This window comes from Salmo salar, chromosome ssa13 (genome assembly GCF_905237065.1).
Source record: "Salmo salar chromosome ssa13, Ssal_v3.1, whole genome shotgun sequence".
Lineage (NCBI taxonomy): Eukaryota > Metazoa > Chordata > Actinopteri > Salmoniformes > Salmonidae > Salmo > Salmo salar.
The window spans coordinates 94844887-94867625 of NC_059454.1; the positions used below are offsets into that span (position 1 = coordinate 94844887).

Sequence of the window (22739 nt, forward strand, 5' to 3'; positions counted from 1 at the left end):
CAAGTCATTTTTCCAACAATTGTTTACAGACAGATTATCTCACTTATAATTCACTGTATCACAATTCCAGTGGGTCAGAAGTTTACATACACTACGTTGACTGTGCCTTTAAATAGCTTGGAAAATTCCAGAAAATGATGTCATGGCTTTAGAAGCTTCTGATGGGCTAATTGACATGATTTGAGTCAATTGGAGGTATACCTGTGGATGTATTTCAAGCCCTACCTTCAAACTCAGTGCCTCTTTGCTTGACATCATGGGAAAATCAAAAGAAATCAGCCAAGACCTCAGAAAGAAATTGTAGACCTCCACAAGTCTGGTTCATTCTTGGGAGCAGTTTCCAAATGCCTGAAGGTACCACGTTCATCTGTACAAACAATAGTACGCAAGTATAAACACCATGGGACCACGCAGCCATCATACCGCTCCGGAAGGAGATGCATTCTGTCTCCTAGAGATGAACGTACTTTGGTGTGAAAAGTGCAAATCAATCCCAGAACAACAGCAAAGGACCTTGTGAAGATGCTGGAGAAAACAGGTACAAAAGTATCTACATCCTCAGTAAAACGAGACCTATATCGACATAACCTGAAAGGCCGCTCAGCAAGGAAGAAGCCACTGTTCCAAAACCACCATAAAAAAAGCCAGACTACAGTTTGCAACTGCACATGGGGACAAAGATCGTACTTTTTGGAGAAATGTCCTATGGTCTGATGAAACAAAAATATAACTGTTTGGCCATAATGGCCATCGTTGTGTTTGGAGGAAAAGGGGGAGGCTTGCAAGTCAAAGAACACCATCCCAACCGTGAAGCACGTGGGTGGCAGCATCATGTTGTGGGGGTGCTTTGCTGCAGGAGGGACTGGTGTACTTCACAAAATAGATGGCATCATGAGGTAGGAAAATTATGTGGATATATTGAAGGAACATCTCAAGACATCAGTCAGGAAGTTAAAGCTTGGTCGCAAATGGGTCTTCCAAGTGGACAATGACCCCAAGCATACTTACAAGCAAAGTTGTGGCAAAATGGCTTAAGGACAACAAAGTCAAGGTATTGGAATGGCCATCACAAAGCCCTGACCTCAATCCTATAGAACATTTGTGGGCAGAACTGAAAAAGCGTGTGCAAGCAGGGAGGCCTACAAACCTGACTCAGTTACACCAGCTCTGTCAGGAGGAATTCACAAAAATTCACAAAACTTATTGTGGGAAGTTGTGGAAGGCTACCCAAAATGTTTGACCCAAGTTAAACAATTTAAAGGCAATGCTACCAAATACTAATTGAGTGTATGTAAACTTCTGACCCACTGGGAATGTGATGAAATAAATAAAAGCTGAAATAACTAAATCATTCTCTCTACTATTATTCTGACATTTCACATTCTTAAAATAAAGTGGTGATCCTAACTGACCTAAGACAGTGAATTTTTACTCGGATTAAATGTCAGGAATTGTTAAAAACTGAGTTTAAATGTATTTGGCTAAGGTGTATGTAAACTTCCGACTTCAACTGTATGTTTGATCTGAAATGTCTATATCTAAGTGATGTACAGCGGCCATTTTGCACCAGGACACCCATCATCCTATGTATGAACTATTTTGGTGGCAAGGTGACGAGTCAATACAACCAATGGAACATGGCCAGACTGGGAATTCCACAAGGAAGTCAGGGTCAGTATACAAATGTGTACTCTCTGAATCTTCAAATCAAATTTTATTGGTCACATACATACATACGTATGTAAACATACGTGTTTAGCAGGTGTTATTGCGGGTGTAGCGAAATGCTTGTGCTTCTAGCTCCGACAGTGCAGTAATATCTGACAATTACACAACATATACCCAATACACATAAATCTAGTAAAATAATGGAATTAAGAATATGAAAATGTATGGACGAGCAAAGTCCGAGGGGACACAGAATAAGATACAGTAGAATAGTATAGGATACAGTATATACATATTGACCATAAAGGTTGAGAGCAAAACATTTGTAAATTAATGAAAGCGTAACAAGAAAAACTTCCCAAAAGGATTAATTCAAGGCAGAAAAGAGTTGGAGCATTCAACAAAAAAGGCTAAAAATTATTTTCTCACTTTAATCCATTGGTCAGGTTGAGTAAATCACCTGTAGTCATCCTGAACAAAGGATTAAATGGAGCAAATGAGTGCTCCAATTTAACACAACTTTCTGCCTCAAATTAGTCCTTTTGGAAGTTTTTCTTGGTAAGCCCCTTAGATGGATTTTGGTCATTGTTGTCGAGCACCCCTCCCACTTTTCTTTGTTTGCTGTAGCGCGGAGGCCTACCTGAACTCTCATTTGGAAAGTAAATGCAGTCACTCTCAGACTTCTTTTTCACTAATTGGTCTTTTGACCAATTAGGTGAGCTCTGAAAAAGATCTGATGTGAGAAGATCTAATGTGATTGGTCAAAATGCCAATTAGTGGGACAAAGTTTAGCATTGGTCTGCCTGTGTAAACACAGCAAGAGAGACTGAAGGGATGTGTGGCTGCTAGAGCCTGACACAATCCTCTAAAATATCCCTGAAAAAAAACAGCTCAGTACATCCCTGCCAACAGATCAGCACCATTGGGACATGTTTCTGCATTTGGCATTCCTGGATTACAATCTTAGGGTTTATGTGAAAGTTAAGAACATTCACAACATCGCAAAAAAAAGAAGTCCAAAGTACTTGGGAAGTGAAGATATTCCAGCTCTTTCCAGGCACATGCAATATCTGTTAATCTAATTAACATTCTTACCAATTTTACCTCACAGCTTGAACAAAGACTGACGACACACTTCAGCTGAATAGAACACTAGAGACATGGTTAGAAGGAACAAAAATAATTCATCTCCAGCATTCGGTGCATCAAAGTCTGCTTTTGAATCCTTCACTATTTGCTATGTGAATAAAACCATTGAATGAACCAAGGATTATTAATGTGTGAAGCAAGGTGAGAGCTGAGTGCAGCAGAGGGCATGGTCTGTGTGAACCAAGGCTAAACCTGCTTTTCAGCCACAGGAACTCCATTCTCTCTCTGCATTATGACTACACTTGTTACACAAGGCTTGGTTTTTGACGTGTAATGTGCTTATGCCTTTTTCCTTCAGATTACTAAACACACACTATGAATCCACACTTTGTTCTGATGCTGAAAGCAGCTTTAGAATGAAAACACAGACTAAAGCTGCTAAAGCCGCTGAAAAAAGGAAATGTTTGTCTATATTGATATCCATAAAAAAAACACTGAAAACAATGGATTTGACCATCCTATGTAATCATTATAACCTAACTATCAAAGTGTTATTCAACATCCTACAACCTCATGGAAGGACGACCAGGACCCTGTATGGGACGTTGAGTTCAACCCCCGACCCTCAGTCAAGCCAGGTGCTCATTTGATCTGCCACAGTATAATACAAATAGGCTAGATAAAGACACAGAGCTGACAGTGAATCTCTCTGTACTGTCTCTCTGAAATAATTTACTACAGTCAGTCACATGGTGAAGAGTGAACATTTGAACCTAGAACCTAACAGCCCGGCTATAGTACTCTCTCTAACCCACTGCCCTGAATAATCATGGGATTAGCAGCCAATGTGAGGACTATAGTCAGCATTGATGTGTTGTATGACTGACTGCTAGGGAGCAAAACAGTTGCAAGCAGAAATAGCTCTTGTGATTGAAAACATCACATCTCATTTGACTAATAAATGTATATTATTGATGTGTAATGAATATAGACACGTCACAAAAATCACATGGCTGCACTAGTGCACGTGGAACTGTATCCAAATGAACAGTGCTGACCACTTTAATGCTGGAAGAAAAAGTATCTTACTCAAAATCCGGAATTACTTTCCAACAGCTTCTATTCTAGTTGCAGTAATTTGATTCTGAGCGGAAAAAAGAGACATCTGCTTTGTGTCTCAGACACTTTTTAATAGACAGACATTAATACTGTTTGTTTTTCTGCCTACTAAATGAATCTGAGGAGTAACCTCTACATCTATGAATACAGCCGCAGAGTTACCAGCTAAACATGAAATGTTCTTTTCCACAACTGAATAAAATAGAAACACATGGATGGTAGACTTGTAACACTTTGCATGGAAACAAAGTCATAATCATTATATGTGAAAAACCCACAAACAAAAAAATGGAACAATAACAAGAGGCTAAGTCACACCCTGTAGAGGAGCATGTAAAACCAGCAACTGCTCTCTGTCTCGCTCTCTCTCTCTCCCTCTCTCTCTCCGTTTCTGTCTGTCTCTGTCTCTCTGTCTCTTTTTCTCTCGCTCGCTCTCTCCCTCTCTCTCTCTGTTTCTGTCTGTCTCTGACTCTGTCTCTTTTTCTCTCTCTCTCGCTCTCTCTCTCTCTCTCTGTTTCTGTATGTCTCTGACTGTCTCTTTTTCTCTGTCTTTTTCTCTCTCTTTTTCTCTCTCTCTCTCTCTCTGTTTCTGTATGTCTCTGACTGTCTCTTTTTCTCTCTCTTTTTCTCTCTCTTTTTCTCTCTCTTTTTCTCTCTCTCTCTCTCTCTCTCTCTCTCTCTCTCTCTCTCTCTCTGTCTCTCTCTCTGTCTCTCTCGCTGTCTCTCTTACTCTCTCTCCCTCTCTCTCTCTGTCTCTCTCGCTGTCTCTCTCTCGCTGTCTCTCTGGCTGTCTCTCCCTCTCTCTCGCTCTCTCTCCCTCTGTTTCTGTCTATGTCTCTGACTGTCTCTTTTTCTCTCTCTTTTTCTCTCTCTTTTTCTCTCTCTTTTTCTCTCTCTTTTTCTCTCTCTCTCTCTCTCTCTCTCTCTCTCTCTCGCTCTCGCTCTCTCTCCCTCTCTCTCTCGCTGTCTCTCTCTCTCGCTGTCTCTCTTGCTCTCTCTCCCTCTCTCTCTCTGTCTCTCTCTCTCTGTCTCTCTCGCTGTCTCTCTCTCGCTGTCTCTCTCTCGCTGTCTCTCTGGCTGTCTCTCTCTCCCTCTTTCTCTCTCTCTCTCTCTGTTTCTGCCTATGTATCTGACTCTCTGTCTCTCTCTCTGTCTCTCTCTCTCTGACATTCCAGGATAGAGTCACGTCCATTTTCTTTTTCCCCTCTGTGTAACTAGTACTGTTGAAGTCATGTAGATGCGTGCTGCTGGTGGCGCGGGGCTGAGTAGCGTAAGTGCCTTCCTCACACATGAGCCTCTGACTCTGTCAGAAGAGTACAGCACTGTTCAATGAGCCCAACCAAATTGAGTATGGAAAAATCAGGTTATAGGAGCAAATCTAAATCTCCCTAATGATGCCCCATCCTTCACTTGAAGATAACGTCCTCTGCTTCCTGGTTTTCCACATGAACATGTGTATTCTTTACCATATTGTATACAGTACCAGTCAAAAGTTTGGACATACCTACTCATTAAAGGGTTTGTCTTCATTTTTACTATTTTCTACATTGTATAATAATAGTGAAAACATCAAAACTATGAAATAACACATATGGAATCATGTAGTAACAAAAAAAGCATTAAACAAATCAAAATATGTTCTATATTTTACATTCTTCAAAGTACCCATCCTTTGCCTTCATGACAGCTTTGCACACTCTTGGCATTCTCTCAACCAGATTCATGAGGTAGTCACCTGGAATGCATTTCAATTAACAGGTGTGCCTTGTTAAAAGTTCATTTGTGGAATTTCTTTCCTTCTTAATGCGTTTAAGCCAGTTGTGTTGTGACATGGTAGGGGTGGTATACAGAAGATAGCCCTATTTGGAAAAAGACCAAGTCCACATTACGTCAAGAACAACTCAAATAAGCAAAGAGAAATGACAGTCCATCATTACTTTAAGACATGAAGGTCAATCAATCCGGAAAATTTCAAGAACTTTGAACGTTTCTTCAAGTGCAGTCGCAAAAACCATCAAGCACTATGATGAAACTGGCTCTCATAAGGCCCGCCACAGGAAAGGAAGACCCAGAGTTACCTCTGCTGCAGAGGATAAATTCATTAGAGTTACCAGCCTGCAGCCCAAATAAATGCTTCACAGAGTTCAAGTAACAGACACATCTCAACATCAACTGTTCAGAGGAGACTGCGTGAATCAGGCCTTCATGGTCGAATTGCTGCAAAGAAACTACTACTAAAGGACACCAATAAGAAGAGACTTGCTTTGGCCAAGAAACATGAGCAATGAACATTAGACTGGTGGAAATCTGTCCTTTGGTCTGATGAGTCCAAATTTGAAATGTTTGGTTCTACTGACGAGTCTTCGCGAGACGCAGAGTAGGTAAACGGATTTTCTCCACATGTGTGGTTCCCACCGTTAAGCATGGAGGAGGAGGTGTAATGGTATGGGGGTGCTTTGCTGGTGACACTGTCAGTGATTTATTTAGAATTCAAGGCACACCTAACCAGCATGGCTACCACTGCATTCTGCAGCAATACGCCATCCCATCTGGTTTACGTATAGTGGGACTATCATTTGTTTTTCAACCGGACAATGACCCAACACACCTTCAGGCTGTGTAAGGTCTCTTTGACCAAGAAGGGAGTAATGGAGTGCTGCATCAGATGACCTGGCCTCCTAGTGGTTAGAGCGTTGGGCCAGTAACCGAAAGGTTGCTGGATCGAATCCCTGAGCTGACAAGGTAAAATAAATCTGTCGTTCTGCCCCTGAACAAGGCAGTTAACCCACTGTTCCCTGGTAGGCCGTCACTGTAAATAAGAACTTGTTCTTAACTGACTTGCCTAGTTAAATACAGGTTAAATTAAATGTAAAAATCACCCAACCTCAACCCAATTGAGATGGTTTGGGATGAGTTGGACTGCAGAGTGAAGGAAAAGCAGCCAACAAGTGCTCAGCATATGTGGGAACTCCTGTTAGAAAAGCATTCTAGGTGAAGCTGGTTGAGAGAATGCCAAGAGTATGCAAATCTGTCATCAAGACAAAGGGTGGCTACTTTGAAGAATCTCAAATATAAAATATATTTCAATTTGTTTAACACTTTTTTGGTTACTACATGATTTCATATGTGTTATTTCATAGTTTTGATGTCTTCACTATTATTCTACAATGTAGAAATAGTAAAAATAAAGAAAAACCCTTGAATGAGTAGGTGTGACCAAACGTTTGACTGGTACTGTATGTACTGCTTCAAGGCTTTCCTAATGTTTTCTTCCTTCCCTCATTCAGAGCAGAACTAAATGTGTTATGTGTACTGAAATATGAGAGGAAAAGATGAGGCTGTTTGTCTATAAAAACACCTCATAACAGCGCTGAACCACGGATAATTAAGAAAAATGTTAAAATAACACACAGACATTCAACGCATTTAATATTCAACATCTCGAAATCTGACCTAAATATGAATTATTTGATTACCCTGATGGGAGTTGGAGAATAACCAGATTTTCCCTCCAAACCCCAAACGTTTTTGGCAATGTCTAATCTTAAAATATATTTTAAGTAAGATTAGACAACAGAGATTCCGCATAACCCACCTACCTGAGAGAAGATGATGCACCAGTACCTGAGAGAGAATTATCTTAATTCAGGGCTAGTTGATAAAAGGGAGGACATGGGTGGGTGGTCCAGTATCAGTTCCTTACCTGAGCGCGATGGAGGTCCCGTTGACAGATCCAGAGTAGTGTCTGGTGGGGCCATAGCTCCCCTGGCGTACGTATCTCTCATCACCACAACACAGTATCATGAGGAAGGCCCGTCTGAAGGCCCGGTTCAGGAAGGCGTAGAGAAAGGGGTTAAGGCCAGAGTTAATATAGCCAAGCCACAGCCAGGCGGTCCACATCTGCCAGGGCACACTGTAGTGGATGAAGGGGTCCACCACATTGGTGATGAAGAAGGGGGCCCAGCAGAGACAGAAGCAGCCCATGATGACAGCCAGGGTCTTGGCAGCCTTGGTCTCTATGCGCATGCGACTGGAGCCCTGCTGCTCGGAGCTGAGGTAGTGCTGGGGGGGCGCCGAGTAGGGGGCGGAGCCTGCCCGCTGCAGCGTGCCAATCTGCCGCACGTGGCCCATGGCGGTGACGTAGATGCGCTGGTAGGCCAGGACCATGAGGCTCAGGGGAACGTAGAAGGCCACGGTGGAGCAGATGAGTGCATACGGACGGTTCACCACGAATACACAGTTGGTCTCGTTGCTGTTGCCGCTAAACTTCCTCTGCTCTATCTGAAGGCAGCATGCAGAGAGAGAACAATCCATTAACAAGCCGATCCACATACAGGAAGAGGCATGCACGTTCTGTAGTATCCACATCCACATATGCAATAGTTACACACATGTTTCTCATTCAACCAACAGTATATAAATAGAGTGCAACGACTGACTGCCTAATGCCCATTTCCTGACTCTCTTACAACAAACTTCGAACAGGTAGACGTTGACATATTATTTGTGTTCATAAACTGGTAGCTGTGGATTGTGCTCAGCACTGACTCCGGTGTTTAGGTCTCAGAGCAAGAGGCTGTATGCCTGGTGTTTATGTCTGTCTATGTAAATGGTATTAGTAGCTTTAGTCTTACGATTATTGAGTGCACTAAGAAGGCACTTATATGGGTAATTTGACATTTGAAAACGAACATCAGTGCCTCCATTTGACAGAGGGAAGTTTTTTCAGGTGTCAAAGGTGAAACAATGAGTTATAGTGCTGTTTTTAGAACTAGAAAAGGGCTTGTGTAAGTTTGCTCTCCCCAAAGAGCATGATGCTTGAACTGACTACTACATTCCCATCCAATGAATTTGAAATATGTTATGCTTGTTGGTTTAACCATGTGTCCTTCACTTAACATGTGTCCTGTTCACATTTTCAAGGATCAACAAAATGATTTAGTTGAAAACATTCAGCATAAAAAGGATTTAGATGTAATGAATAAGACTAAAGAGCAAGCCTCTGTCTGTAGTAGAACCATCAGACAGACAGGCTGAACACAGCTGCTTATAGACTTACAATGTCCTCTATGCCAATGGCGTGCCAACTTTGCATGATGGGAAGGAAGGAGATGAAGGAGGGGATGACCCAGCATCCTCCCAGCATCATGGCCACTCTCAAGGGCGTCATTTTATTCCTGTACACCAGCGGTTGGCAGCAGATTGCATAGTACCTATCAATAGAATATAACAACATTATAACAACATTATAACAACATCCACATCATAGATTCAACTGAGGTAAAAAAACATAATCTATTGATGGTGTTTTTCTGAATTCTATCTACAGGCCACAAATATCTACCTAATATGTACATACCAAAATATTGCCAATGGTGACTCATTCCTAATTCCGTATTCTTTAAAATAATCTCATGATTTGCATAACCCAATAATAAACAAAATTGACATCCTCTATTGAATTCACCATGTATGGTGGCTTTATCCCTTAATACATATTTTGGTATGTACATATTAGGTAGATATTTGTGGACAATAGTGTCCAAAATATTAGGAACACCTTCCAAATATTGAGTTGCACCCACTTTTGTCCTCAGAACAGTATCAATTCGTCGGGGCATGGACTCTACAAGGTGTCGAAAGTGTTCCACAGGGATGCTGGCCCATGTTGACTCCAACGCTTCCACAGTTGTGTCAAGTTTGCTGGATGTCCTTTGGGTGGTGGACCATTTTTGATACACACAGGAAACTGTTGAGCATGAAAAGCGTTGCGGTTCTTGACACACTCAATCCGGTGCGGCTTGCACCTACTACCATATCCTGTTCAAAGGTACTTCAAATCTTTTGTCTTGCCCATTCACCCTCTGAATGGCACACATACACAATCCATGTCTCAATTATCTCAAGGCTTATAAATCATTTATTTTACCTGTCTCCTCCCCTTCATCTACGCTGATTGAAGTGGATTTAATAAGTGACATCAATAAGGGAAAGCTTTCACCTGGATTCACCTGGTCAGTCTGTCATGGAAAGAGCAGGTGTTCCTAATGTTGTGTATACTCAGTGTAGGTGGATAAGAAAGACTAGCAGTGACTCATCACTTCATACGCTACTTTAAAAAAATAAGTATAATTCTAACGACCAATCAGGCCTCTTGTCATGACTCGTGTCTCATATTTCCACCCAGGGAAGCTAAAAGAATGATTGGTCCTGTGGAGAAGCAGAAATCATATTTGTGTTTGGAGCGAGGAGCTGAGCTAGCAGGTGACTCACTACAGTGGCTTTTCACTGTATGGTGCAGGACAAGACAACATAGCTGCTCATCTGTCAGCCATGACAGGCTGCCATATGCTATGGACAAAGGACAAAGAGGTGCTAGAGGGCCATCCAAGGCACATACTAATTCTAATAGAGCTGGGTGCTAACAGAGGCGTAGGGCTATTAGGCTGAACGGATGCATCAAGGTGAATGGGATAGGCGCGTGGAAAAAGTTTGCAATAGCTGGCTGACATATTTACAAATGTTTACATGAGTAAAGGGATGTTTTTCACTATGTTCATTGCTCACCTGTCCAGTGCTATGCAGCACAGGTGTAGGATAGATGCAGTGGTCAGCAGCACGTCCAGTGAGGTCCGAACTAGACAGAATATCTCCCCGTACCTCCACTGACTTGTGGTCAACTCAATGGCTGCAAACGGCATGACAACCACAGCAACCAGGAGGTCTGCAAACGCCAAAGACACTATGAAGTAATTGGTCTTCTTTTTCCTAGAGGGAGACGAGGAACAAAAGCATTTTGATTTATTTCCAGAAAGGCCCATGAGTTGAATGCAAAGATAATTCTATTTTTGTTATCTGTTAGAATTGTCAACTGATCTGCACAAGACAGAACAAACCTTTTTTCTCTCAATTACCCTTTAATTCCATATCGCTAAACATGAAACATGACAGAAAGGATGCCAGTGCCAGATGTAAGAACAGCTACTTAGTTTGTCGCCAAATAGCTAGGAAGTGGCCTGTTCATCAGTCTGTCCATCACACGTCCTACTTCAATTGAATTCTGATCAATAACTTTTTGGTACATCATTTCATATACAGTACCAGTCAAAAGTTTGGTCACACCTAATCATTCAAGGGTTTATTTTGACTATTTTCTATATTGTAGAATAATAGTGAAGACATCAAAACTATGAAATAACACATATGGAATCATGTAGTAACCAAAGAAGTGTTAAACAAAACACAACATATTTTTTATTTTAGATTCTTCAAAGTAGCCACCCTTCGACAGCTTAGCACACGCTTGGCATTCTCTCAACCAGCTTCATGAGGTAGTCACCTGGAATGCTTTTCCAACAGTCTTGAAGAAGTTCCCACATATGCTGAGCACTTGTTGGCTGCTTTTCCTTCACTCTGCTGTCCAACTCATCCCAAACCATCTCCATTGGGTTGAGGTCGGGTGATTGTGGAGGCCAGGTCATCTGATGCAGCACTCCGTCACTCTCCTTCTTGGTCAAATAGCCCTTACACAGCCTGTAAGTGTGCTTTGGGTCATTGCTTGTATTTCTTGGCCCAAGCAAGTCTCTTCTTCTTATTGGTGTCCTTTAGTAGTAGTTTATTTGCAGCAATTCAACCACTACTAAAGGACACCAATAAGAAGAAGAGACTTGCTTGGGCCAAGAAATACAAGCAATGACCCAAAACACACCTACAGGCTGTGTAAGGGCTATTTGACCAAGGAGAGTGACGGAGTGCTGCATCAGATGACCTGGCCTCCACAATCACCCGACCTCAACCCAACGCAGTCTCCTCTCAACAGTTAATGTTAAGATGTGTCTGTTACTTGAACTCTGTGAAGCATTTATTTGGGCTGCAATCTGAGGTGCAGTTAATTGACGATATCTGAGGCTGGTAACTCTAATGAACTTATCCTTTGCAGCAAAAGTAACTCTGGGTCTTCCTTTTCTGTGGCAGTCTTCATGAGAGACAGTTTCATCATAACACTTGATGGATTTTGCGACTGCACTTGAAGAAGGTTCTTGAAATTTCCGTATTGACTGACCTTCATGTCCTCTAAAGTAATAATGGACTGTCGTTTCTCTTTGCTTATTTGAGTTGTTCTTGCCATAATATGGACTTGGTCTTTTACCAAATAGGGATATCTTCTGTATACCACCCCTACCCTGTCACAACACAACTGATTGGCTCAAACGCATTAAGATTAAATAAATGATGATGAACTTCACAGGGTGGTGAAAGTGCAAGGTGATGAGCTTGATGCTCCTTTCCATTAAATATCGAGGGTCTTATTCTAGTGACATGATGATCGATGCTTGGCTGCCGTTTGACAAATAAAAATAATCATATTATTTTATCCATAATAATCTCAGCATGTAAACTATACGTGTGCTCTAGCCAACAGCATTCAATCTGTACCCTGTGCGCTGTTGGCTAGAGCCGTGCCAAACCCAGAGTGGGCACACTCACTATATAAAGCAACATTTTTCATGAGAAAACCATCAGTAAAGTTGAAAATGCCATTTAACTTGTAGTTTTTATCCGGTACATGGGAATTTAACAGTATTTTTATGTGCACTACATCATCACGCACAGCCTTTTTGGGCTCCCGAGTGGCGCAGCGGTCTAAGGCACTGCATCTCAGTGCTAGAAGCATCACTACAGACCCTGGTTCGATCCTGGGCTGTATCACAACCGGCCATGATTGGGAGTCCCATAGGGCGGCGCACAATTGGCCCAGCGTCGTCCGGGTTAAGGTTCGACCGGGGTAGGCCGTCATTGTAAATAAGAATTTGTTCTTAATATTCTTAACTGACTTGCCTAGTTAAATAAAGGTTAAATAAAATAAAAATAAAATGTATCTGCAATAAGTCAATTTGATGGAAACACATCTCTGGTGAGAAAATGCGCATATGTTTTTATCCTGATTTTAGAATATTTGCATGAAACTCTATTGTCAATTGGATGGAAACCTAGCTTCTGTGGTAAAAACCACACTCTAAAGAGGTCACATTTTTTCCTCTGACCACTTTTATTTGACAGAATGGGACATACATGTAAACAGGAAGTGTGCTTACCGTAGTTGTCTGTCCTTGCAGAGCGCCACCATCACCAGCAGGTTCCCCAAAACAGTCATGATGATGATGATGGTGAGGAAGAGGGTGAGAATGATCCTCTCCAGCGAGTTCAGCACTTGCTCCGTGTTTGCCACTTCATCGACTGAACTACACAATCAAACAATGATGGTTATTGAGTTCATCATCATCACATCATTTCAAATGTGACTAATGAATACAGTAATGCATTAGATGCAAGCACAACTCAATCATAACACATGTATAAATGAAGACCTTTCATAAAAAATATATAATTTTCTGAGTGGCCTTTAGATGTTTAATGTTGATCATAACATGTTCCACTGTGTGTTCTTACTGTTCAGGTGGGTGTGATTCTGTGGCCATCACTGTTCATCTGCATGGAGTTCGCTAGAGGAGAGTCCTCCACACAAAATGCTGTGGCCCTGAGGACAAACACATCCAGTCCCATTCATCACAGCTCCAATACTAACACTGTGAATTATTCAAGTCTACAGCTCTAATCTTGTATGATGGTAATGTTACCCACTCTAAACCTGTCTCGTACGTATGTAACAATGGCTGTTTAGAGGACTGCTTTATCAGTCGTGAATATTATTAACTCAGAAGTCTAGGAAAGTGGTGTTGTCTTATAGCAAACAGTTATAAGTTCCTGTCATAACCCACCATATCTAAAGTGTGTGAAGTTTACCTCGTGTTACAGTATCATGGTCCCTATGTCAACATAGTTGAGAATCCCCGTCTATGGTCAACGTTTGGCCAACATTTTTCTTACCACAAGTAAACTTCCTTGAAGCAGACTTGAGATAGGACAGCTACAATAGATAACCAGTACAGTCTGAGAAGGGCTTGAATCCAGGGTCTGGATCCCTCAGACTTTAACAAAACAATAGTGAAAGAGCAAACAGAGGGCAGTGGTTGCATGTATCTGCACAGCGTGCTTATGACCCACAAATCTCCCCTCCACACAAAGCTTAGGGGCATGACAGCACACACAGACACACAAGCACACGTGCGCACTGTGCACCCACACACACACCTTACAGAACAAACACAACCCACACAGCCAGTGGAATGAGACAATATTTGCCATATCTGTATGTCAACGTCATAAAAGAGAGCAGAGAAAGTTCAGACAATGGCACTATTTTCTTTGACCCAGTATTTCCCTAGATTTTCCGATCATAAATGTGTCATCTGTTAGGGAGTTGAGTTGAACAGGAAGATTTCCTTACACAACATGAGGAAGGGAGAAGAGTTTTGGCACATTATTATTAACATGGAGTCCTCTGTGGCCAAATCACACCTCAGCCTCCGGAGAGGGAGCAGTGGGTCCAAATCACACAGGAGTGCTCTGCCTGGAGCCCCTGCTGGATAAATACATGCGGAGAGTGAGAGTGAGGTGGGAGTATGCTGAGATCCAAGTGGGTAAATACATGAGAGGACTGAGGTGTATGCAATTCTAAAAGACTCCTCATTCCAATGGAGATCACACTCTTAAGCACAGCTCTTCAAAACAAAGGCATGCCTCCCATATTGGATTTCTCCATAATCTGCCAGGCTTCAGTACTCCATGAATTTTGCAGCCTCATAGGGGGATGACAGTTCGACAGCTTCTGATGGAATGATGGACCATTCCAGAGCAATTATATGCTCACAAATTACATTTATAAGCATGTAATCACATTGGAATGACTGTCATTCTATAGCATTCCAAGAGTTGTATAAAAAAAATGTAGGTAAATAAATATACAATCATTTGACACTGTCTTCACAAATCACAGTTTGAGATCCAGTTATCCTTCATCCTAAACTGGAACATAAAGTACACATCTTACAAAGAGAAGACGCATTCCAGGAACATAAACACTTGACTTGGCGATGGCATCACAGTCTATTTCACAATGCTCACATTGAGTCCTCGAAACACACTCTCTGGGAATTTTATTCATGTAAGGCTTTTCTTTTGTGTTCAAATACTTCAGAGAAGTATATTAACTTCTCATTCCAAGGCTTTGAGGCAAAGAAACACAGTCTTGTTCGAGTATAAAAACAGTCTGAAGCTCTTGAAATGAATAGCTTGTCGGAGAGTCAAGTCCTCAGCAATGCACTACAATAGTTTAGAACAGGAATATCAAGCAGAATGTATCCAAAGCACTTGAATCCTGTGAAATAACTGCCATACTTGCAATTACAAGAACCAAGATATTTGCAGATGATCATGCCATGAATACAAATAAAACTTACTGTAAAAGCCTTGAATGAATCCCAATTCATTTACCAGTGCCTCCATATAAATAATTAGCAAGTAGATACTCCAAAACAACTTCACACATAATTTCACAAATCTTGCTTTAAGAGGTCTGGCATGCTGTGGATTTACATGCGAGGAGGAGGAGGGTAAAATCTGGCCACTGGCGGCTTGGACTCCTCCATGACACCACTGTAGTGCTCTCGCTGCTCAATGGGTGAGGTTCCTCCTATCATATCCACAACCAATACATTCCAGAAAACACTAAAAGACATTTTATTGAAAAGCACGTTGCTTGTCTTTGAAAATTGTAATATACACTGAGTATACCAAACATTAGGAACACCTTCCAAATAATGAGTTGCCCCCCTCCAGTAAGCCTCAATTCTTCAGGGCATGGATCTACAAGGTGTCAAAAGCGTTCCACGGGGATGCTGGCCCATGCTCCAATGCTTCCCATAGTTGTGTCAAGTTGGCTGGATGTCCTGTGGGTGGTGGACCATTCTTGATACACACGGACAACTGTTGAGCATGAAAAATCCAGCAGCGTTGCAGTTCTTGACACAAACCGCCTGGCACCTAATGTACGACCATACCCTGTTTAAAGGCATTTTGCCTTGCCCATTCACTCTCTGAATGGCACACATACACAATCCATGTATGAATTGTCTCAAGGCTTTAAAATCCTTCTTTAACCTGTCTCCTCCCCTTCATCTACACTGATTGAAGTGAATTTAACAATTTACATCAAAAAGAGATCATAGCTTTCACCTGGATTCACCAGGTGAAAGCTATGATCATGGAAAAAGCAGGTGTTCTTAATGTTTAGTACACTCAGTGTAGTTCAACTGGTATTGGATAAATAAAATAAAATTGTTTACAACTAAAATCCATGAAAATAACACTTGTTGCCTTTTGTTCATTTTCATCCGTGGTCCCAGAATAAAAATAAAGGATTTCAAATCTGGGCATTTCACTTTCCAGTGTGTTCAGGGCATACTTTTGTCCCAACAAATTCAGCCAAGGAGCCGAGTTCAACTCAGACAGACATGCCTGAAGAGAAATTGAAGGGAATTTTAGAAATAGCATACTTACAAAGTTTGTTCAAGAACCAATATATATGAGCTCCTAGAGAATCAAAATAACTAAATCAGAGATCCCTGATATGTTAAACACCTGCCACCATCACAATTCGGAGTTATTGAGAAGGACTAAGACAGATGAATTGAATCACAGTACAGTACATTACATAACATTAGTGGAGGAATAACAAACAGTTCTGACAAATTCTGCTCGCATAATCAGATCTGACACCTTCCCACACTAGCTGTCTTTACCGTGTGGCTCTTCAACAGGCAAACTGATTCATTTTTGATGCACCTCCACTGACCACATGCCACAATTTGATTCATTTATTTTATTTTTAAATTATAGAATATATAATGTAGCTATGCTATATCTCAGCCACAGTAGTTTATCACAATAAGAGTACGTAACTGTAACAGTAGGTTGATAGTAACTGTAACAGTAGGTTGATAGTAACTGTAACAGTAGGTTGATAGTAACTGTAACAGTAGGGTGATAGTAACTGTAACAGTGGGTTGATAGTAACTGTAACAGTAGGCTGATAGTAACTGTAACAGTAGGCTGATAGTAACTGTAACAGTGGGTTGATAGTAACTGTAACAGTAGGTTGATAGTAACTGTAACAGTAGGCTGATAGTAACTGTAACAGTAGGCTGATAGTAACTGTAACAGTAGGCTGATAGTAACTGTAACAGTAGGCTGATAGTAACTGTAACAGTAGATTGATAGTAACTGTAACACTAGATTGATAGTAACTTGAACAGTAGGTTGATAGTAACTGTAACAGTAGGCTGATAGTAACTGTAACAGTAGGCTGATAGTAACAGTAACAGTAGACTGATAGTAACTGTAACAGTAGGCTGATAGTGACTGTAACAGTAGATTGATAGTAACTGTAACAGTCGGCTGATAGTAACTGTAACAGTAGATTGATAGTAACTGTAACACTAGATTGATAGTAACTTGAACAGTAGGTTGATAGTAACTGTAACAGTAGGCTGATAGTAACTGTAACAGTAGATTGATAGTAACTGTAACAGTAGATTGATAGTAACTGTAACAGTAGGTTGATAGTAACTGTAACAGTAGGCTGATAGTAACTGTAACAGTAGGTTGATAGTAACTGTAACACTAGATTGATAGTAACTTGAACAGTAGGTTGATAGTAACTGTAACAGTAGGCTGATAGTAACTGTAACAGTAGATTGATAGTAACTGTAACAGTAGATTGATAGTAACTGTAACAGTAGATTGATAGTAAGTGTGTTCTATGTACCGTACGTTCTATGTATGTTTTGGGACTGTTCCTCTAATGGCTGACTAATTGTACTTCTCTACAGTAACACTATGGTGTCATCTTTTCAAATTCACATGACGAGCATTTCAAAGGCTCTCAATTTCTCCATAAACAACATTATAAAGACGACTTTAACTTTTCCATGTGCTCAGGGAGACAATTTCACACGTGATGCACACCAACGACAGGGACAAGACGCAAACCCGGACATTCGTTCCGTGCAAAGAAATATATTTCATGAATTGAGCTACTTAGATGACTGTAATGATCTCTGAAGGAGTAATTGACCATGCAGGGACACTCAGAAGAGTTGTGACAGCCTGTGATGGGGGTAAACAGAGAGTGAACACAGACACACCAGGCACCATGGAATAAAACAGCTATTTGTTACCATCAGGCTGCTGTGGATGTGGTTTCCCCTTTATTTGGTGGGAACTGACTGAATCTCCATTCTCTCAATGCACCATATGGCAGCACTGTCAATATCAATGATTTCTAGATGCTTGGGCTATTGACTGTGACTAAAGCTACTATGTCAAGTGTTCCAAAAACAAGTTTCACATGATTTCACATGTGAAATTTAACATGAAATCATGTGACTTTCCACGTGTTAAATCATGTGGATTTTCCTGTAAGGGAGATAGGAGAATTTCACTTTGTCAAAAGTGGAGCTTGGAAGTCAAAGCAACCTGAAACAGAAGGAAATAAAAGTAGCAGAATCCTATGGGTGTGATAGGCTACACTGGAGCACTAGCAAAGACAGAGACTCATAACACTGTGTGCAGCCACCTGGAAGGCACAGCTCTATATCTATAACCTAGTTACTAGTGTCCTGATTATGTCTGCTGGTGCCTTAATTAAGAGAAAGAGCAAAGTTCCTAATCAGAAAACTGTACCTACACATGCAAACATCCTCTTGAAGGTATTTCAGCAAGGCTATACATGATGCCTTGGATATGAATTAAATTAAATGAAACAGGATTGGCTACAGGATAAGCATTCCTCCTGGAGGGTAACGTTACATAATCACTGGAGCTCTCCTAAACAAACTGTAGACCTGGTAGCAGCTGACCTCTGTTTTGGTAATATATTTCAAAGGGGCAGGAGATGATAATCTGACCCCAGAGAGAGCAGTGAAAGGGGTGTGTGTGCACATGCACGTGCATGCGTGTGTAGGGGTGGCAGGTAGCCTAGCGCTTAGAGTGTTGGGCCAGGGCAAAGTAACCGAAAGGTCAATGGTTTGAATCCTCGAGCTGACATGGTGAAAAATCGGTCGATCTGCCCTTGAGCAAGGCACTTAACCCTAATTGTTTCTGTAAGTCACTCTGGATAAGAGTGTCTGCTAAATGACTAAAATGTAAAAAAAAAATTGTGTGTGATAGAGAGAGCGGGTGTACTCTGTGCTGTTAAATGGATGTTCCGTACTTTCTCGTCTCTTTTTACCTCCATTTAGAACAGGGGTGTTAGTTGAACTGTGGACAGCCAACTTGATCTCTGCTCTAATGAAATCCACAAGGTGTTGATAGGCTACTGTTTCTAAAGGGTGATGAAGTAACAAGGAAGGAAGAATTCATATCTGATGTTAATGGAATATTCATTTCGAAAAACATTATTTAGATTAAAAAGTGCTTTTTGGTTCGGAAAGACTTCTATTAATATTATTACAATTTATAAGCCTACTATTATTTTGATATAGCCTACAAGCACTTAGATTTGCCAATGTCATATCACCATCAAGCAATCAAATGTAATTTTAAACTATGGACAAAAAACTGTTCTTTGCCAGTTAAGTATGAAAACTGGGTTAAAATAGCGCACTAGAATGGACAAAAATATGTACAAAAAGAGCATGTTTAATATGATACAGCTCTGTTCCAGTTTTGGGGAAGTTACTCTGAAAATATAGTTTACCAAGCTACCAATTACTTCACAGTGGAAGAAGTTAATCTACACTAAAGCTACCCTTAAGAAAAATATAAGTTTACTTAACTAAAGATACTTTAAAAACCAAAACCAAGTACTTTTAGACTTTTACTCAAGTGGTATTTCACTGGGAGACGTTCACTTTTACTTGACTCATGTTTTATTAAGGTATCTTTACTTGTACGCAAGTATGAAAAGTGGGTACTTTTTCCACCACTGATTTCACTACTCCCCAACACTGCTCTGTTCACAATCAAATTAGCTACCCTATCATAACCATGAACACATAATAATAATGGCTAGATAAGTGCTATCTCGATTATAACATGCATTAATTAGTAATAAAAATAAATCATTAGCATATTCAATTCCAGTGGTGGAAAAAGTACTTGATTTTCATACTTGTGTAAAAGTAAAGATACCTTAATAGAAAATGACTCAAGTGAAAGTGAAAGTCACCCATTAAAATACTACTTGAGTAAAAGTCTAAAATTATTTGGTTTAAAATATACTTAAGTATCAAAAGTAAATGTAATTGCAAAAATATATTTAAGTATCAAAAGTAAAAGTACTAATAATTTAAAATTCCTTATATTAAGCAAACCAGATTGCACAATTTTCTAGTTGTTTTTTAATTTAAGGATAGCCAAGGTCACACTCAGACATAATTTAAAAACAAAGCATTTGTGTTAAGTGAGTCTGCCAGATCAGAGGCAGTAAGGACCAGTCATGTTCTCTTCATAAGTGTGCGAACTGGTCAATTTTCTGTCCTGCTAAGTATTCAAAATGTAACGAATACTTTTGGGTGTCAGGGAAAATGTATGGAGTAAAAAGTACATTATTTTCTTTAAGAATGTAGTGAAGTAAAAGTAAAAGTGGTCAAAAATATAAATAATAAAGTACAGATACCCAAAAAAACTACGTAAGTAGTACTTTATAGTATTTTTACTTAAGTACTTTACACCACTGTACAATTCAGGGTTTGTATGGGGGCGGTGTATGTCTATAACATAATTCTGATAATGCGTCCGTTAATCATAGTCGGGTATACCAGTCAATTTGCTAAATTATCGTACGTAATTGTGTTACACACAACTATATCGCCCATGCAGTATATCCCCAGACTGTACTACTACAAACTCTTCACTTGAATAAAGCTATATTATTTTCGACGTAACCCATTCATTTTCAATGTCTGAATAACTTAAAAACAAACCACAACGCTGCTGAGAGGTTCTGAACTTGATCTTAAAGTTTTCCTCACCTGTGGGCTCGGCGCCTCAGTTTACGGGTTCGAACAGCCCTGTGTTGCTATGGACTCTCATATTCCATTGGTATTTTGTCACAGATTAAACACATCAAGCAATGACCATTGAGTGCCATAGGTGCGGGTAAATGAGATACCATGGTGCGCAAGGCGATGTGCAGGAGAACAGATGATTGAGCTGCGATCACAGTTTGCAAACGAACTAAATTGGCGAGTTGGGCTGTAGATGTGAAATCATCTTTCAAAGCCCGCTTCTCCCAGATGAAAGAAAGGGTTGACTATGACGCCCCCGTGTGGTTCCAATAGAGAGACACCAGACCACAAATCTCCGTATATCAATGGCTCTGTCTGTACCACCTTTTATTGTGTCAAATGCTAGATAAATACTTTGTTTCATTTTTGTTGGGCAGGACAACTGTTACTTTGATGGCCAACACTGACATTCTACTTGCCTCAGAATCTTCATTGGTCTGTATCTTCAAATAAAATGTCAAATGAAAACAAAATAGATGTTCAAACAGTATTAATCCAAGACATAGCGAAAGAGGATTATTTTGGAACAATACACAATGAATCTTGCTTACAACAAACGTGTGCCTTTATTTCGATTTTTTGTGTGCTGATTGTACAGATATTGTGACAGCTGGTTAAATGGCGTCCCTTGAGAAGGCAAGAACAATAATTATGTCTGGAGAAGTGCAGTATTATCATAAGGAGAAGTATACTTGGAATACGGAGGAGGAATGGAGGGGAAAAGAGAGGCAGAGGAGGTCTGAGAGAGGGAGGGAGGAAGGGGGTGAGCTTGAGTCGGTTAAAAAGGGTGGGGAAAGGGAGATGGTTTGTTAAAGAAGAATGGTAGAAAGTGTAAGCAGAGTGAGCTGAAGACAGGAGGAGAAATGGAAGTGAATGAGGGCGAAGTATCGAAGGTGGTAGATGTGGTGAAGTTCTCGGAGCCTGAGGCTTGCACCAAGGGTCAGGATGAAGATGATTCTGTGACAGTAGGAGGGACGTTTTTGGAAAAGGTGGACCCTTGCCTTTTGGCTGATCCATTTACCAACCGATTCCACAGCACCTAACTCTGTTTATCCTGACCCTTGGTGCAAGTTGGGTGCTGTGGAATCGGTGAGGGTAACCAGAAGTGGTCTTGTGATAATTGTTTGTGTTTCTGCTGGTCAGAGGGAGCAGGTGATCCATGTTAAATGAATGGGGGGAAGAAATGTGAATTGTTTTGCAATCAAAAAAAGGGCACCATTGAAAGGAATGATTACTGGAGTAGCGGTAAATGGGAACGTTGACCAACTGAAGGGGAAGATCCCCGGTGTTTGTGATGCTCGTTGTTTGGTGTGACGCAGATAGGGTGGCGTGAGTGGTGAAACAGAAGAGTCTGTTCTTTTCAGTTTTGATGTTGAGCCTTTGCCCGACAAAGTGATGTTAAGAACGACAATAATTAGTTTCGGGCATCATGTTTGTTCCCTCTGTTTTGATTATCTTTAAATGATGATCATGAGAATTGAGTTACTGTTTTTACATTATTTTTAGAGCTGTATGTAAAATGGCTTTCATGCTGTCTGACATGGAGCTTTTCTTGTTTGTTTTATGATTTCAGCTTTTGTGCTGAATACGTTAAGTTGTTACAGGTGTCAAGCTTATGGACATTTAAAAAAAAATATATATATATATATATACACTGCTCAAAAAAATAAAGGGAACACTTAAACAACACAATGTAACTCCAAGTCAATCACACTTCTGTGAAATCAAACTGTCCACTTAGGAAGCAACACTGATTGACAATAAATTGCACATGCTGTTGTGCAAATGGAATAGACAACAGGTGGAAATTATAGGCAATTAGCAAGACACCCCCAATAAAGGAGTGGTTCTGCAGGTGGTGACCACAGACCACTTCTCAGTTCCTATGCTTCC

General features: G+C 40.6%; 1 protein-coding gene across 1 annotated transcript; it reads right to left on the minus strand.

The window, feature by feature from the left end:
• Positions 1–7575: 7575 nt before the first annotated feature.
• Positions 7576–20948, minus strand: si:dkey-247m21.3 (5-hydroxytryptamine receptor 4). The gene is made up of 6 exons (XM_014138425.2): positions 20811–20948; positions 13327–13414; positions 12972–13118; positions 10444–10644; positions 8936–9089; positions 7576–8157 (listed from the first exon to the last, which is right to left on the minus strand). Exons 2-6 carry the CDS (start codon positions 13353–13355, stop codon positions 7576–7578), a joined length of 1113 nt encoding a protein of 370 aa, XP_013993900.2. The 5' UTR covers positions 13356–13414; positions 20811–20948.
• Between the last annotated feature and the right edge of the window lie 1791 nt (positions 20949–22739).